Source organism: Hemibagrus wyckioides, linkage group LG21, assembly GCF_019097595.1.
Source record: "Hemibagrus wyckioides isolate EC202008001 linkage group LG21, SWU_Hwy_1.0, whole genome shotgun sequence".
Lineage (NCBI taxonomy): Eukaryota > Metazoa > Chordata > Actinopteri > Siluriformes > Bagridae > Hemibagrus > Hemibagrus wyckioides.
This window is the reverse complement of record NC_080730.1, coordinates 9,063,629-9,078,494: the sequence shown is the minus strand read 5'-3', so window position 1 is coordinate 9,078,494 and position 14,866 is coordinate 9,063,629. Positions and strand designations below refer to the sequence as shown.

General features: G+C 38.6%; 1 protein-coding gene across 1 annotated transcript; it reads left to right on the top strand.

Annotated features, from left to right (window-relative positions):
- On the top strand, nt 1-14,680 carry zgc:77375 (uncharacterized protein LOC402927 homolog). The gene is made up of 8 exons (XM_058373570.1): nt 1-258; nt 4,173-4,376; nt 5,110-5,222; nt 7,773-7,866; nt 8,742-8,775; nt 9,650-9,824; nt 10,633-10,821; nt 13,227-14,680. Exons 1-8 carry the CDS (start codon nt 160-162, stop codon nt 13,618-13,620), a joined length of 1,302 nt encoding a protein of 433 aa, XP_058229553.1. The 5' UTR covers nt 1-159; the 3' UTR covers nt 13,621-14,680.
- The last annotated feature ends 186 nt before the right edge of the window (nt 14,681-14,866 follow it).

The following is a 14,866-nucleotide window of genomic DNA, read 5'->3' as shown; positions in this document are numbered from 1 at the left end:
TAACACAACAGCGTGGTGAATGAATTTCGGGGTATCTCCTCCTACTTCTCTGGCGTCACGTTCTCTCCTCTACAAAAGCTACATGGAGACACTGAAACGACCGGCCACGAACAGCGGCGGTTGTCCTCGGTGTCGGCGAAAGGGCTAAACGGAGGCGAAATGAGGGCTTTCGGTTTGGCTTTCAGGTCCGCGAGCAGCCTGGTTGCCCGGCAACAACCCCGGAGGGCGACGTGCTCTTCCGCATCGGCCAGTAGAAAGGTAACGCATTCCTATACGCGCCTGTGCTATAGGCTAATATGGCAATGCTACAGGCAGTAAACTTAGCATTAGCGCTTACAACATGTCGAGATCCTCAGCTGCTTTGCTTTGTATAGAATGTTTAAAACATCATAGTTAATGTGCTAGATCGTCTGGAGTGTAAAACTGGCAATTTCAATAGGGGACTGATGATGATGATGATGATGCCTCATAATGGCAAGCCTGAACATTAAACTGAGACAACATGCAGCAGTGATGCAAAGCTTCTGGGTTTTTTTTATTTGGTTTTGTTTTGGTTTTTCACTCCTAACTGTGTTCATCTGAGGTCTGAGGATTGAGGATGTTGGAAAGAAACTGAAAACAAAAGCTGGTTCAATTCATTTACATGAATCCACATTTTTCCTTTTGTGTCACAAGACAACATTTGCATTTATTTTCATCGACAGTGCATTATATCCTCGGTCGTGTAGTTAAATCATTTTCAAATGTGAAAAATACAGGTGACGTAAGAGATGTCCTGATTCCGTTGTTCATTTTACACGTCTTGATTTGTTCATCTGTTCCTCCTTTTCTCAGAGGCGTAAATCAGAGCTTTGGGTATCACCTGATCTGATACTGACACCCTCTCTGTGATAGAGACGGCTTCTGATGGGAGGTTATGCAAAACAGCACAGGCTTGGCTGTGGCAGACAATTAGTGTCCAAGGTTTATGTGTACAATCTGTGTAATATACATACATACATACACTATATTACCAAAAGTTTTAGAACACCCTTCCACCCTTTAGGATGAATTACAGCGGACCCAGACCTTCTCGTCCAACATCATTGCCCGACCTCACAAACGTGCTTCTAGAGGAATGGTCAAAAATTCCCATAAACACACTCATAAACCTTGTGGAAATCCTTCCCAGAAGATATGAAGACATCCCAGTTTTGGCTTGACTCGCAGTCTCCCCTCTAATTCATCCCAAAGGTGTTATAATCAGGTTGAGATCAGGACTCCAGCACCAAACTCGTTCATCCACGTCTTTATGGACCTTGCTTTGTGCACTGGTGCGCAGTCATGTTGGAACAGGAAGGGGTTATCCCCAAATTGTTCCCACAAAGTTGGGAGCATGAAATTGTCCAAAATGTCTTGGTATGCTGAAGCATTAAGTGTTCCTTTCACTGGAACTAAGGGGCCGAACCCAATTCCTGAAAAACAACACCTGAATTCAATGATTTGGAGGGGTGTCCCAAAACTTTTGGCAATACAGTGTACAGGCTTAAAGTAGATTGACTTTAAGTAAATAACTGCATCAAGCTGGCGATTCACTAACATCACCAAACTGGTGCATTCTTCTTTTGCAACACTTTTCCAGACTTTTCCATTCAGTCTCCTCTTCAGGAGGTGGAATGCTGCTCAGTTGGGTTAAGGTCTGGTGATTTTGGTATGGCCAATTTAAAACCTTCCTCTTTTTTCCCCTGATAAAGTCCTTAGTTGTGTTGGCATCTGTTTTTTCTCTTACTGTCTCTTAATGAAGTAATTTGCCTTTCGATTGACAACCATCATGATTTACACAATAAAGATTAGTGATCCTGTTCCTGAAGAAGACCTATGAGCTTATATGTTTTGGATAATGAACAGATCCGTTCTTGTTCCACACCCTCCACACTTTGGCTTTGGTAGAGGTTAATCTTGATTCGTGAGCTTTCTCAAATAAATCTCTGCATTTCCTTACAAATTCTTACTGTATCTTGTGGTCTGTTCTTTTAGTCGTCTTTGGTGATGCCACTGACTTTGGTGTTTTTTCTTTCCTTTCATCAACTGCTATTGTTTTCCTTGGTCAGTGTCTGGTTGTTAGTACACTTTCTTTCTTCTTTCTTTCTTTCGCTTTCTATCTTCTCCAGGACCATGCCAAATTGTTATACTGGCAATGCCTAATGCTTGTGCAATCATTCTGATTCATTTCCCGTCTTTTCTCAGCTTCACATTGGCTTGCTTTTTCTTCCATAGACAGCCCTCTGGTCTTCATGTGCTTTATCCTTTGTAAACATCAAATGCAGTCTTCACAGGCGAAACCCGGGGCCCACTCCAAGAGTAGCTGTTGAGAGATATTCATTATTTAAACAATCAATCTAACAGGGCACGGCCGGGCAGGAAGAAACACCTGTCAGTCACATGAACTCTGAAATTCTGATCTGTTGTATCATATTCATCGTGTGAATGTCTTCATTGTATAGTAAAAACAATAGAACTGGCCTTGCTGTTCCAATACTTCCGGGGAAAACTATATATTTAGAAGGTTCCTGCACTTAAAGTTACTCAATTTGATCCCTTCTCAACTTTGTCATTTTGAATAAGTACAAGACAAACCTTTATATAAATTGATATGTGACCATATTTTAGATTTTTGTATAAACAACCTTCAGTCATACCTCATCAACCTGCTTACAAGCTACACAATATGGCCAGATGTATGTGGACACCTGATCATCACACCTCTAAACTGTCTCTGTAGCATTACAAATTCCCTTCACTGGAAACAGAAACAGCCTTTATTTGTCACATATACATTACAGCGCAGTGAAATTCTTTCTTTGCATATCCCATCCTTGGAGGTTGGGGTCAGAGCGCAGGGTCAGCCATGATACGGCGCCCCTGGAGCAGAGAGGGTTAAGGGCCTTGCTCAAGGGCCCTTGCTTGGCGGTGCTGGGGCTTGAACCCCTGATCTTCCGGTCAACGACCCAGAGCCTTAACCACTTGAGCCACCACTGCCCCTCTGGAATTAAGTGGTCGAAACATGTTCCAGCATGACAGTGCCCCTGGTCATAAAGGTCGGAGTGGAAGAACTCTAGTGTCCTGCACTGAAGCCTGACCTCAACCCTACTGAACATGAATAGCGACTGCAATCTAAACCTTCTCGCCCAACAACTTCACTAATGCTTATTAGGCTGAACGAACACAAATCCTTACATCCACACTCCGAAATCTAATGAAAAGAAGAGTGGACATGTGTGATAGAAGCTCACGAATGTAACACATATTGCCATACTGAATACATTTGAATACAGGAATTAAATTAAAGGAAGTGTCTTATAGTGATACAGATTTATTACATACTAATAAAGTAGACACTAACTAGTATTAACTCTATACTTTTGTGTTTAGTTTTGGTTTTATGTCCCATCAGCACAGAATGCCTAAAAACAATTTAAGCACACACACATACATTTCTTTATACACTATAGTTGTTTGTTAAGACCTGATCTGTGGACATGTTTCCCTTTTGTCCAGGAAAAATAGGTCCCTAAGGAAAATCCCACATGCTAGATCAACATCAACCGTATCAGATTGGTAGGAAAAGCTGTAACGTGATCAAGTCCATGCATAAACAAATGATTTTAAAATATCATACGATACCCAGTTTACCCAATATTAAGCCACTCTTAATATAAGCTAAGGATATTCTTGAAGTATTAGAACTTAAAATATTCTTGTATTGACTTAAAGACATAAATAGATACTGCAGCTGTGATGGACGAGTCTCATAAATAGAAAGGTAACTGATACACAAAAGAAACTTGTAAAGGATTGCTACTGAATAAATTTGTTATTCATAAGAAGAATTTTAAAGAGAATTTTTGCAGGTCTATAATCTATATGCCTCGTATAACTTGTATGGCTTGAAGTGTGTTATGTACGGTTTGGTTTGTTTGTTTTACAATTATAAATACATATATATATACACAGAATTTATATTTCATTTTGCTGCAGTTTTTAAAGGCAAATCAAACAAACTGAAACTGGATTTCTATCTTCAGAGCTTTATCTTTCTATCTTGGCCATACAGCCAGAGCAATTATCATTAACCGAATGACGTTTCGCTTTGGAATCTTTAAACTCTAAACACTCTCCATGTGTTTAAACAGAACGAGCCAGGATTCGGCTTGCTGTTCGACATCGATGGAGTATTGGTGCGAGGAAAGACGCCTATCCCTGCAGCCAAAAAGGCTTTTCACAAGCTGGTGGACTCAAACGGCCAGTTCATCGTTCCTGTGGTGTTCGTCACAAATGCTGGGAACTGTCTGCGGCAAAAGAAAGCCGATCAGCTGTCTCACATACTGGGGGTTCCTGTGAGTAAACACACTACACAACACAGACCTAGATAACAAAATGTCAGGGTTGAAAACAATTGGGTTCTAATTACTGACATAACGGCCAGATCATTTCCTATTTATTTTCTTCTCAATTTGGTCACCACAAACCAGTTTCCCCAAACTAGCTACCTCCTGTAGTCTTATGAAAGCTAAGGAGGGTGAAAAGAAATGTGACACATTCAGAGAAAAGTGCTATCTATCTGCTTCCTTGTACACAGATGGGCATAACTGGCAATGTGGTGGCTAGGGTGAGAGTAATGCCGTCTACCCTACCCAGAGAGTTTTTCGTCCTTGGCTCCTGGTTCCAACAATCACACATTTCTGTCATAAAATTAGGGAGATTTACTGTCCTTCATTGTACTTGCATCCTTTAGAAGAACTGAAACTGATCTGACCAGTGACACTTGCACAGTCTTACAGTGACTTTGCCAGTGGTTTTCTAGTATGGCATGAAGTTCTCGTTAACTGTAGTCAAATGTAGAAGCATGCATCGAAAATGAAGGCGGCAAAGAACTAGTCAGCCCCAGAAAACTGAAAATATTCCCAGGCCCCATATTTAACACACAAAAAAGGGGAGAGGAACATTATTTTTTGCATTTGGTTGATTTATTTGCAAATAAATTGTAAACTCACGGATAGATTGTTTGTTATCCGGAAAGCGACTTGTGTATGTTTTAGTGCTGTTGTAAACTTGATCATTCTCCCACAGATCTCCCAAGATCAAGTCATGATGTCTCATAGTCCTCTGAGAATGTTCAGGAAATATCATGACAAGTGTGTGCTGGTATCAGGCCAAGGCCCAGTGCTGGACATTGCAAAAAAGTATCTTTTCAGTTTGTCCTGTGTATAACCATGTTTCTAACTATCGCATTACCCAGATTTTGTATATCTTCGATCACTGTACATCGTCACTGATCTCTGTTTCAGCCCCGGGTGAATGTCTGTGTTTTTGCTGAAACTGAAACACATTTCTCAGTTTACATCTTCGGAAATTGTGCCATAGCCGACAGAAATAGCAGCCATGATGTCAGGGGTTCTTGTAAATGGAGTGATTATTGACAATTATGTGTTATTAAGCATTACTCTAAATTATGTTCCAAACATTAACTTTCAAGTTGTTATTCAAATTGATTTAAATGGACGGTTTTACACGATCATGAAATATGTTTCTAACCTCAATACTCCTAATGCACTTCAGTGAAATGAGCTTCAGAAAGCCAAGAGTGTTCAGCAATTTACAGAAAAAGGCACATGTCTTGCTGAAAATAATCACTTTTTAAGAGGATGTTGTTTATAGCATCACCTGATCTTTTGAGAACAAGAACGGTGTTTGGCAAAAGCTACTTGTAAAATGTGAAATGATACTTTACAGAAACACGTATTCATTTATTCATTCATTTATTTTAGATAACCGCTTTAACCTGTGCCAGGACCAGTTCTCAGGTTGTCCAGGTGTCTGTCCCTCCATGCGTCCATCTGAGAGACTCAGAGACAGTTGAATGTTTGTAGGATTTATATGGAATTATCAGATGTACTGATTAGATTTTGGAAAAGATCCAGACAGGGTCAAGATCACAGCAAGGTCAAATGTCTGAAATACTTTTTTCTGTTTGAATTATATTATTATAGAGATAGAGGTAGAGGCATGCTTGTCGCTGCCATTTATGTCGAATTCTACTTATTGTTTTCAATCTCATCACAGTAGTAAGTTGAAGCACTATCAGTTTTAAGACTTTGGGAGCCTTCTCAAACAAGGATTTAGTTAAATGTTTGTAATCGTGTATAACTTTGTGTAACGTTATGGAATTTTTATCCCCCACACCATTGGGTTCTAATTGTTTTGAGAATGTGACCCTCCTTTAATTGTTTCCACGTACAATCACTCACTCTGTATTTGCTTCTAGCTGGCTAGTGATGGTGGTAGTGCCTAGGTGGTAGCTAATATTAACTTTCTGTTAACTGAGTAACTTCAATTTTCATATCATGGATACACATTAAGGTTTGTGTCTGTTGCTTGCATACTGAAGCTTTCGTGATGATTGATGAACCCTGATACAAATTTGTTAATAATTACTATTTATAGTTAGAATATATTAGAATAGGACATTTTGTTTTTTTTGTCTTGCACGAGTACCTAGACAGAATTTAACGAGTGCTTATGTAACGCACCACACTTTTGTGTGATTTCGTGACCAAGGCATATCTGCTCTGAAGCAGTGAGGAACTTATCTTTTAAAATCAAGTGTTTCAGTTTTACTGTACAGACAATCAGATGCAAGTGTTGCAACACTTTGCTTTTTAATGTGTGAATCCCTTCTTTATCTAAAAAGCCTAGGCAGAGTCCACGATTGCTACACATCAGGAAATAGCATGTGCTTTGATTAGATTAGTGTTGTGCAAGCTGCACAGAGAGTGTTCCTACATACGAATTTAACTTCCTAAAGGAACATGAATCTGTAAAACCGGAATGTGGATAGTGAGAAGCCGAGGTCATCATAAACAGAACACAAGCTGTACATTGTGTATAAATCTGTGGCTTGTTCTCCGAGCCGGATCGAACACTGCGTATCTCTGATCCGTAAACTGACCAGACCTTATTCCCATAGAAAAGCAATAGAGTTATTTAATATACCAAAATAGGCACCATGATGTCCTGCTGAACTGCACACTCAAGGCTAAAATTGACACACTGATAGAACTTTTACCTGACAGGATTGGCACTGTTAGGGAAGTATTAGGGGAAGAAGTGACACTTGTGATTCAATCTCAGCCAAAGAGGGTATATTTTGTTGTTTGGGGTATATCAGGGGCTTTTCAGGTTGAGCGAGCATGTTACAATCAGAGCAGAATGCAGTCTCTGGTGAGCTGGTTATTTAGAGATACACAAATTTTAATAGCATGGAGTGTAGTGTATTATATGTACAGTATGTTATATGGAAAAGTGAACACTATACAACACGATGTGTGGGCTTTCTTTAAAACCTAAAATATGGAAAGAAATATTCTTAGAGAAGTCTTTGGGAGAGCAAATATAATTAGACCCTAGGGAAAATAGAGTTTTAAAAAGAAACTAGATTCTCAGGGGAAATATGCACTCTACGTAAAGTCAGTGAAGCAGGAAATTTGTTTTATAATTTAGTAAATTTAAATTTATAATTTTGTCGTCTTAATATTGAATACTACTACATTGTGTTTATTACAATGTCTGCCTGATGAAAGTTACCCACTTGAAATGATCCAGCCCAGTCGTACTCTCAGTACTATGCAAACCAGCCTCAAAATCATTTACACCATCTAAATGTAAAGAAATTTGTATCAGGTTCACAGATATCAATCACACATATCAATATTTTCCTTAACCTGTGCCCTTAGCTTGGGCTTTACCAAAGTGGTCAGTATCGATATGGTAAGAGAATCATTCCCCCTGCTGGACATGGTGGACCATAACCGACGACCCAAAGTGCCGGTGAGTGATTTGCCTTTATTCTGATCTATTGTTTATAGGAAAATTAAACCTAAAATATGGTGTATATAATATATATGGAAAAGATTTTACTCATCACACACATTAAATACAGTGAGGAGAATTAACTACAAAGACACATTTGTTATTTAATACTAACAATGCTTGTATTGTAACAAACTGTTCATGCTAATTGCACCTGGTTTCATTATAAAAGATGCTGCCATTGTTTAGGAAGATTTCCAGGAGTGATAATGAAGCTTCTTTAGAGAAAAAGTATTAAACAGTTGAAGATTATTTGGCAAGAGGAACCGGCCACAATTGAACCACAGTGCTGCAAAGAAAATTACTTCTTGCCATAGAGGTCTCAAACATATAACCGCCAACAAAACCTTTGCACTAAACTTCTAACCTTGGTCATTTGTGTTGCCCAAATACTGAAAGAAGCAGAATACTTACCCCGAACTGTCTTGACCACCCCTAAATCCCACACCCCTCGTCCCCATCAGACACATCCAGCTCGCACGAACAACATTGTCTTTCCAATATTGTTGATACTCATTATATCTGCTCCGGATTGTCCTTGTAGTCATTTTTAGTTCTGCTACTTTCACATTTCTGTTCAGATATGAAGAGTAGCCAGAGGTTATATATTACACTTCTTGTTTTCACATGTACATTACTCTATACTGTCCTGTAGAGCTTCATTCTAACCTGAAGCTGGCTAGATGTATACCGAGGGGAGATTTGTGTTTCTCTGTGTGAAAGCATTGTGATAGGTCAATGCATATCATTTTCATTATGAAATTCAGGATCTCTGTGATCAGAATTAGACCAGAAGAGATATCAAGTCCATTTCTCTTTTGTTATTATTGCAGTCCTCACCTATTGTGAACCTCCCTAAGGTTGAAGGTAAGGTCCTTTTGTCGTTTTGTGTGATTCAGTGTTATAACTTTGATAACATGATTATTACATTCTAACTTCCCTGATCTGGCCAGTGTTATAGATGTATAGGCTTGATCACCAGTCTTAACCTAACCAATTATTAAAAGAGAAGTTCACTTCCAGAACAAAAATCTACAAATAATTTACTCACCCAATTGTCATCCAAGATCTTTCTTTCTTCAGTCGTAAAGAAATTATGTTTTTTGATGAAAACATATATTCTCCATGTAATGGTGCTCTGTAGTTCCGACTACATCACATATGACCTTTCGACGTGATTACATAGTACGTAGTGTCGCACACGCACATCCAAGTGCTAGTGCTGGACAAGCTTTTGTTGATAAAGTATACAATTTTTTAATTTTCTAAGAAAATGACCGCTAGATAAGACCATTCTTCCTTGGCTGGGATCGTTTAGAAGTTCAAACATATGGGCATCATAGAAGTCCACTATATGGAGAAAAATTCCTCACAAAACATGATTTCTTTACGACTGAAAAAAGAAAGACATGAACGCCTTGGATGACAAGGGGGTGAGGAAATTATTCGTAAATTTTTTGTTTTGGAAGTGAACTTCTCCTTTAATAATAATTGAATGGTTTGCCTTCTCCATTCTTTAACAAAGTCCCATCAGTAACAATAAAGAGGCAAAAAAAACCCTGCCATGACGGTTCCTGTAAATGAGTTGGTGAATTAGAATAATGGCGTTAATATAAACCTAGGACTTTCCTTGCAGAATAATGAATAGATGAATTCATTTATTAATTCAGTTGTGATGTAACCGACTTCTGACCGAGATTTCCACGTAATAACGTTTCTTTACTGCTCCTTTCTGCTCCAGCTGTGATCCTCTTTGGAGAGCCAGTTAGATGGGAGACCAACCTGCAGCTAATTATCGATATCTTACTGACCGGTGGGAATCTGACTAATGTGTATGAAACATCCCACTCCTCCCACCTGCCTCTCTTAGCATGTAACATGGACCTCATGTGGATGGCAGAAGCCCAGGCTCCAAGGTAACTGTTACACTGATCAATTCAGGTATGCGATAGCAACGCAAACCATACAACATGGGTACAATAAGAGCTTTGGATAATAACAGTGTAAAACAATCTTAGGAGCAGCACTTCCTGTTGGGTAAGAACAAAATATTCGTGATAATAGCTAGAAATTTGCTGTAGGTTTAATAGCATGTTTTTCCATCGTTGATCAAAGCCCTGAAGGCTTCCTGGTATGAAACTAGAAAAAAAACATCCGAGAGTAGTTTGCGTAACCGAAACGTGATTGATATTTTTCCAGAACTTTGTTTTGATAGCTCCCTGTTCTTCATGATACTATTTGTTTAGGTATGGTCTCTAACAAACTCTGAAGCCTTCCAGGAAACAGGTGTAATTGCATGTACTGAGATCACATGACACTTGACATAATAGCACATGCATGGAATCCTTTTGACTATATTTATATATGTGACGACTGATGACAACTGGTTTCACCAGAACTATTTTAGGTGTTTCACAACAGCATGGGTGAATATTTGTGCAGTCACAACTTTTACATTTTGTATTTTGCAAATGATTTAGATATTTTTCCCCCTCTTCTCAGGAATATGACATGATCATAAACTACAAAATCAAGGGGGGTGAATACTTATGCAAGGCACCGTATAGGCACTTCAGTGCTTTGCAGAAAACTTAAACTCAATTCTGACTAATATGTCCCTGGTGGATCAAGAAAACGCAGCATGTGCTACACACTCCTGAGATATTTGTAGTGGCCAATTCCCTGTTGTTTATTAAGTATTTAAGTATCTTTTCCTGTTGACAGATTTGGTCACGGCACATTCATGGTGTGCCTGGAGAACATCTACAAGAAGATCACAGGCCGGGAGTTGAAGTATGAGGCCCTGATGGGGAAACCCAGTGAGCTGACTTATCATTACGCTGAGTATCTGATCAGAACACAGGCTGCAGAGAGAGGCTGGAGATCACCAATTACATCGCTCTACGCTGTCGGGTAAGAGGATCACTCGACCATACCATCTTTTTTTAGACTGCCCAAGTCAATCACCAGACCTTAACCCTAATGAGCAGCATTTCACCTCCTGAAAAGGAGACTGAAGGTAGAAGCCCCCCTAAAACCAGTGTTGGGGAGAAACTAGTTACATTTAACGGCGTTACGTAACTTATGTAACAAAATAAATGTAACAGTAACTCGTTACAGTTACTTAGAAAAATATGTAATTAAAATTACAGTTACTTATGAAAATGTTAAAGATTACAAATAGAGTTACATCTGAATATTCTCTTTAAAAAAACTAGTATATGTTGAATAAATATTAATTTGTTGTTAGAGTTTGTTAAAGCGGTGCTATTCTGATGATTTCGATTGATTCTCTGGTTTGAATTTGCGGCGCGTCTGCCAATTACGTTAATCCACATTGCCTCAGAAAGCTTTAGGCTAATACACTGTCTGAGAGTTACCACCATGGCGAGTGTTAAAAATGCATTTCAGTCCTGGAAATTTAAAAATAATTTCATCCTAAAATCCAATAAGGGGCAAATATAACAGTTCAGTGGGAAATTAGTTTGCCGGCTGTTAAAATGCTTTCAGCATCAAAGGCTTCAGTGTTGAACCTGAGGAAGCATCTGCAGGTATGTAACCTAGCCTTTCTTTATTTTATAATATATTTAAAATGTAAACATTTTTTGTAATTATTGTGAGTGTACAGAAATAAAAACAGACCCTTTAGTTTCAAAAGATATATTACTCGTTTCTGTATAATAAAAAGTGACGGAGTGGTCAGTTGATTTACTGTAGCTGCTATGTGGAAAAAATCCACTAAAACGCGCCTGCGCTTTCATCGAGCCCATAGAGTACTCAATACCTGTATTCATAACATTCAGAACAAATTAGCTAGTCTGCTAGCCATGGGTGTCGCTAGGCCATGTTAAAGCCCTCCTAACATTTTCTACTCAGTCCCCCTAAAATTCTGCGATTGTCCATAAACTGTACACGAATAAGTGATCTCCTCAGTCCCCTTTAAATGTCATATGAAAACTTCGGCTCTTCCCCGTCTTTCAGCACGTTCTTCAATCCGCCGACCGCGGCGTCACAGAGCAAGGGTCAGAGGACAAGTGTGTGTGTGTGTGTGTGTGTGTGTGTGTGATCAGGAAGACTCGTATTTGGCTTGTTCAGTACTCAAATGTTATACACATCTATGCAATACAGTGGAATGCTGCATTACGTTTACCATACTACCCTGTTAGTCAAACCTTTATTTTATTATTTATTTATTAATTATTTATTTTTACTATTATACCCTCATTGGGGACTGAGCCCCCCTTAAATGAAAATCCTAAAATCGTCCCTGCTGCTAGCTACCTTTACCAGGCACACTTCTATTTATGAACCCTTTGACAGAAAATATATAGCTCACACTTTTCCTCCTTGAAAATGTGTTGGTAATGTCAGATCTAATAATAACTTAGTTATTTTAGCTCTGTAGCGTGCATTATGATGACTCTTTTCAGATTATGTTTTTTTTTCCTAGGCATTGTTACTTGCCAGTGTGTCCTGTCATAGCAAAGATTTGATTCCTAAAACAGTATTAAACAATTTTTGTTATGAAGTCTGGTTTTCTGTTGGCTGTGCTTAAAATGAAATGAATATAATCTTAATTCAAGTGATTAAAGATTTAAAATTCTAACAGTAAACAGAGTTGAGTACGACTGTAAGGTTAACCCTGCCTGGTATAAATGTTTGGAAATGACTTCGTTGAAAATATCCATTAGAAACTTAAAAGTAATCAAATGTAATCATTTACTTTACTTTTATGAAGTAATTGAAAAGTTACACTACTTATTACATTTTAAACAGAGTAACTTGTAATCTGTAACCTATTACATTTCCAAAGTAACCTACCCAACACTGCCTAAAACAAACAACTAAAATAAGCTGTGGTAAAAAGCCTGGAATAGCATCTTGTGTGCCAAATGTTCTAAGTCACACAGAACAGCTAGATGTAAACACAAATGAAAGCTGACCTTCTGATCTATCATCTCATGTTAATCTTTTGCTTTTAAACCCTAACGTCTTAAATGTAAAAACAAATGAATTGCCCTTGCTGTTCCAATACTTTCAGAGGGGACTCTATGTAAAGAGTAAAACATGACAGGACATGCTGATAATATGAAAATGATAAGTGAACTAATACAAAGTTTACAGCTTAAATTAGTGTCAGAGCTACTGTTATAGAAAATAAATGAAACTAATTAGATTTGAGCCTTCAACACCCGTGTGGTATAAAAAGATTTGTAATAGTATTGTTTCGTGTTTACTGGAATTGTCTAGAATCTGAAATATTTTCTGAAAATGTGTTTTTCCACGACCCAAACAAACCTTATTTCTGAACACATCAGGGACAACCTCATGACTGACATCTACGGTGCCAATCTCTACAACCGCTACCTCGAGGAACGGCTAAGCAGGAAGAGCGGCAAAGCCATGCAGCAAGCTCTGGCGGGCACAGGAGCGGCAGTGTCTCAGGACATGGACACGGACAACGACTGGGAGAGCGAATTAGCGTCTCCTTCTGCCACATCCTGCAAGTCCATCCTGGTATGTACAGGCGTGTATAACCCACACACCGAGCTGCTCCAAGACCCTAACCAGTGCATCAAAGAGACTGTGTTCCACGGACACCGCGACTTCCACTTCGACCCCGCACTGATCGAGCCGGGCAACGTCGTCCAGGACGTCCACGCTGCTGTCGAACTTATTTTTGAAATGGAAAAATTCACAGCGGAGGTTTAGTCACCTAAAAACACTGAATACTAGACCGTTAAGCTTCTACTCTGTATTTCAGTAAATATCTCATAGTAAGGACAGGAGGTGATGAATATGTCCATAAAGCACAATGCTAAGACACTGTGGTATTTTAGACACATATACCAGATAAACAGAGATGATAAAAGGCTTACAGGACTGTAACGACACTTCAGGACCAACGAATTAGATATCTTTTCCTTTGTTCGTGTGTTTTTCAACACAGCGTGACTAAGGAAATTGTCTGTTTTCTTATTTTACAATATGTTACTGAAAAACCTTTTTTTTAAATGGCCAACATTATCATTTCTGTTATAACGTTTAAGAGTAAATGAGCCAAACATCAAATCAAACAGGTAAGGTCTTCACGTTTATTTTATTTAAAGGACATTTCCTTTATTTTATTTTTTTTCAAATTTAGGAAATATTTTAATCCAGAGAAAATTATTATTATTATTATTATTATTATTATTATTAAACCAACATTTGTTCAAGAAATGTCTGTTTTTAAATTGACCATTACAAACAGCCACATTCATCTTTTGTTTTTTAAGCTGGAATTTCTATTGATGTACTGTTAAGCTCCTGAGGTTTTACATTATTTGTATTTCATTTATTAAGTTATTGTTACATTTCTGCACTACTGTTTGGTCAGTTGAGGCTGCCGATCTGTCCTGTGTCTGTGGCCTGTCCGAGCACACCACCACTGAATTATTCCGCCTTTCTTTCACAGTGCCTTACAGAGCTATGAGACTTGTTCTATATGTCGTGCACATTGTACAGGCATGAAAAACTATGAATTATATCGAATCCATTAGATTTCTTATACGTGGTGTTAATCCTATAGATTTGAATCGAACCTCAAGACAATTGACCTCATAGCTAAATATTCACTAAAGGCACACAGAAAGAAAGTGCTCCCACTTGAAACAGGACTGCATGTGCGATGTCTTTCTTTTCTCTTCGAAACTGTGTAAGGTGTTAAGAAAAATGAAATGGTAATAAAGTGTAATAAAATGTCTCTCTCACTCAAAGCATAAAGTCTCAGGCATGTAATTCATTGTGAAGCTGCAACCTTGTGTGATGTCTTGTTTTCAACCTTCCTACCTCTACTGGCTTCCTGTAGCTGCCCACATACACTCATACTTGCCTAAAAAAAACATACCTTTAAAGAAATGATCACTCCTCCATCACCGCTCGACTGGTCCCACAATCAAGACATGCATCAAGATCT

Bases quoted from the DNA above. Each gene is read 5' to 3' on its own strand.
- zgc:77375 (XM_058373570.1), top strand. From the start codon at position 160: ATGAGGGCTTTCGGTTTGGCTTTCAGGTCCGCGAGCAGCCTGGTTGCC. The intron at 259-4,172 runs GTAACGCATTCC...GTGTTTAAACAG, and splicing joins CCGCATCGGCCAGTAGAAAG to AACGAGCCAGGATTCGGCTT. The intron at 5,223-7,772 runs GTATCTTTTCAG...CTGTGCCCTTAG, and splicing joins GTGCTGGACATTGCAAAAAA to CTTGGGCTTTACCAAAGTGG.